Genomic DNA, 1,265 nt, shown 5'->3' on the forward strand with positions numbered 1-1,265 from the left:
AACGGTATTCCCTAGCTGGAAGGTAAAGTCCCTAGAAGCGATATATTATCATCAATGTCGTTCATGTGTTTCTAGTGAAATAGAGATCAATGTCTTACGCTTACGCTATACAACTCATTATTAGTACACGTTTTTGTTTGTTTGTTGCATGTTGGTGCCTTATAACCCCGTTTAAGAGAAGTGTGTTCTTATAAATCAATCCCAAAGGGAATCGATCCGAAGATGTGCCTATTAAAAGTAATTCATCCCATTTTCACTTTCGTCTTTAGTTGCTGTGCGTTTGACGGTGGACGGTAGAGGACGTAAGTAACCATAGCAGATATTCTCTGATATGTACAGCTCTCTTTGCAATATTACCATGGAACGAAATGGCATGAAATGTTCTACCTCACGACGTGCATTGTACGTTTAACTTAACTTTCTAGTGAAACAGACAGGACGCGTACGCATCAGTTTGTGTCTGGCCAAGAATGTTGCGTTTAGTCAAATGTGGCGAGTTTGCATGTCGGACACCCTTAAAAGTCATATCATATCAGGAAGTATCTCTCCGTTCCAAGAAAAGACATTGATAATAGGTTGATCTGTTTCTTCTTTCAGAACCCCGGGTGACTCTTGGAGAGGCTGACATCACCCCCGGCACAGGTGTGTTGTCCTCTGAATTATTGTCTTAAGAAACCTATTGTCAAACTATTACAGAGTCTTAGTAATTCGATTGCGAAGTTTGTATCTCACCGAAAGTTTACTAAGGCTTAGAAAAGACATAAACCAACACACACACACACACACACACACACACACACAAAATAAAAGTGCGCACGATTTAAACAGATACAGAAGCAATACCTGTCATTTAGGGAAGCCAATGTTGTAGGCATTTAAACTGCTGTATCAACGACCTTTAGAAAAAGAAGGCATGTAAAAAGAGTCAGCTGCAAACACCATATTTAGGAGATCCCCCTTTCGTATGCTGATCATACCAGGCTCGAAGTGGATGAGGAGCCCACGTAATTAACTAGCCACCAGTACCACCTGCACTGCTTAACACTGTGTTCTTTCCCAGGAGTGAGACCAGGTACTGGTACCGACGGAGGCATCGTAACACCGACTGGTAAGGCATTTCTACTCAATCGTAGACTAATGTTTGATAGTCGCTTGTTGGAATAGCAACGTGGTGACAGCACATTTCAAGGTAGTTTTGCCTGGTGCAGTCTCACAAGCCAGGATTATTGGGACAATGATATGAAACGTCGTTCAGTCTGTCAATG

The 1,265-nt window shown here is 41.9% G+C and overlaps 1 protein-coding gene across 1 annotated transcript in view; it reads left to right on the forward strand.

The window, feature by feature from the left end:
* LOC118430439 overlaps positions 1-1,265 on the forward strand; it is a gene marked incomplete at its 3' end in the record, with an annotated part of 35,884 nt that overhangs the window by 6,316 nt on the left and 28,303 nt on the right. The window contains 3 exon segments of the mRNA XM_035841306.1: positions 270-302; positions 598-642; positions 1,061-1,108. Coding sequence (XP_035697199.1) covers positions 270-302; positions 598-642; positions 1,061-1,108 — 126 coding nt within the window.

This window comes from Branchiostoma floridae, chromosome 14 (genome assembly GCF_000003815.2).
Source record: "Branchiostoma floridae strain S238N-H82 chromosome 14, Bfl_VNyyK, whole genome shotgun sequence".
In the NCBI taxonomy this organism is placed as follows: domain Eukaryota; kingdom Metazoa; phylum Chordata; class Leptocardii; order Amphioxiformes; family Branchiostomatidae; genus Branchiostoma; species Branchiostoma floridae.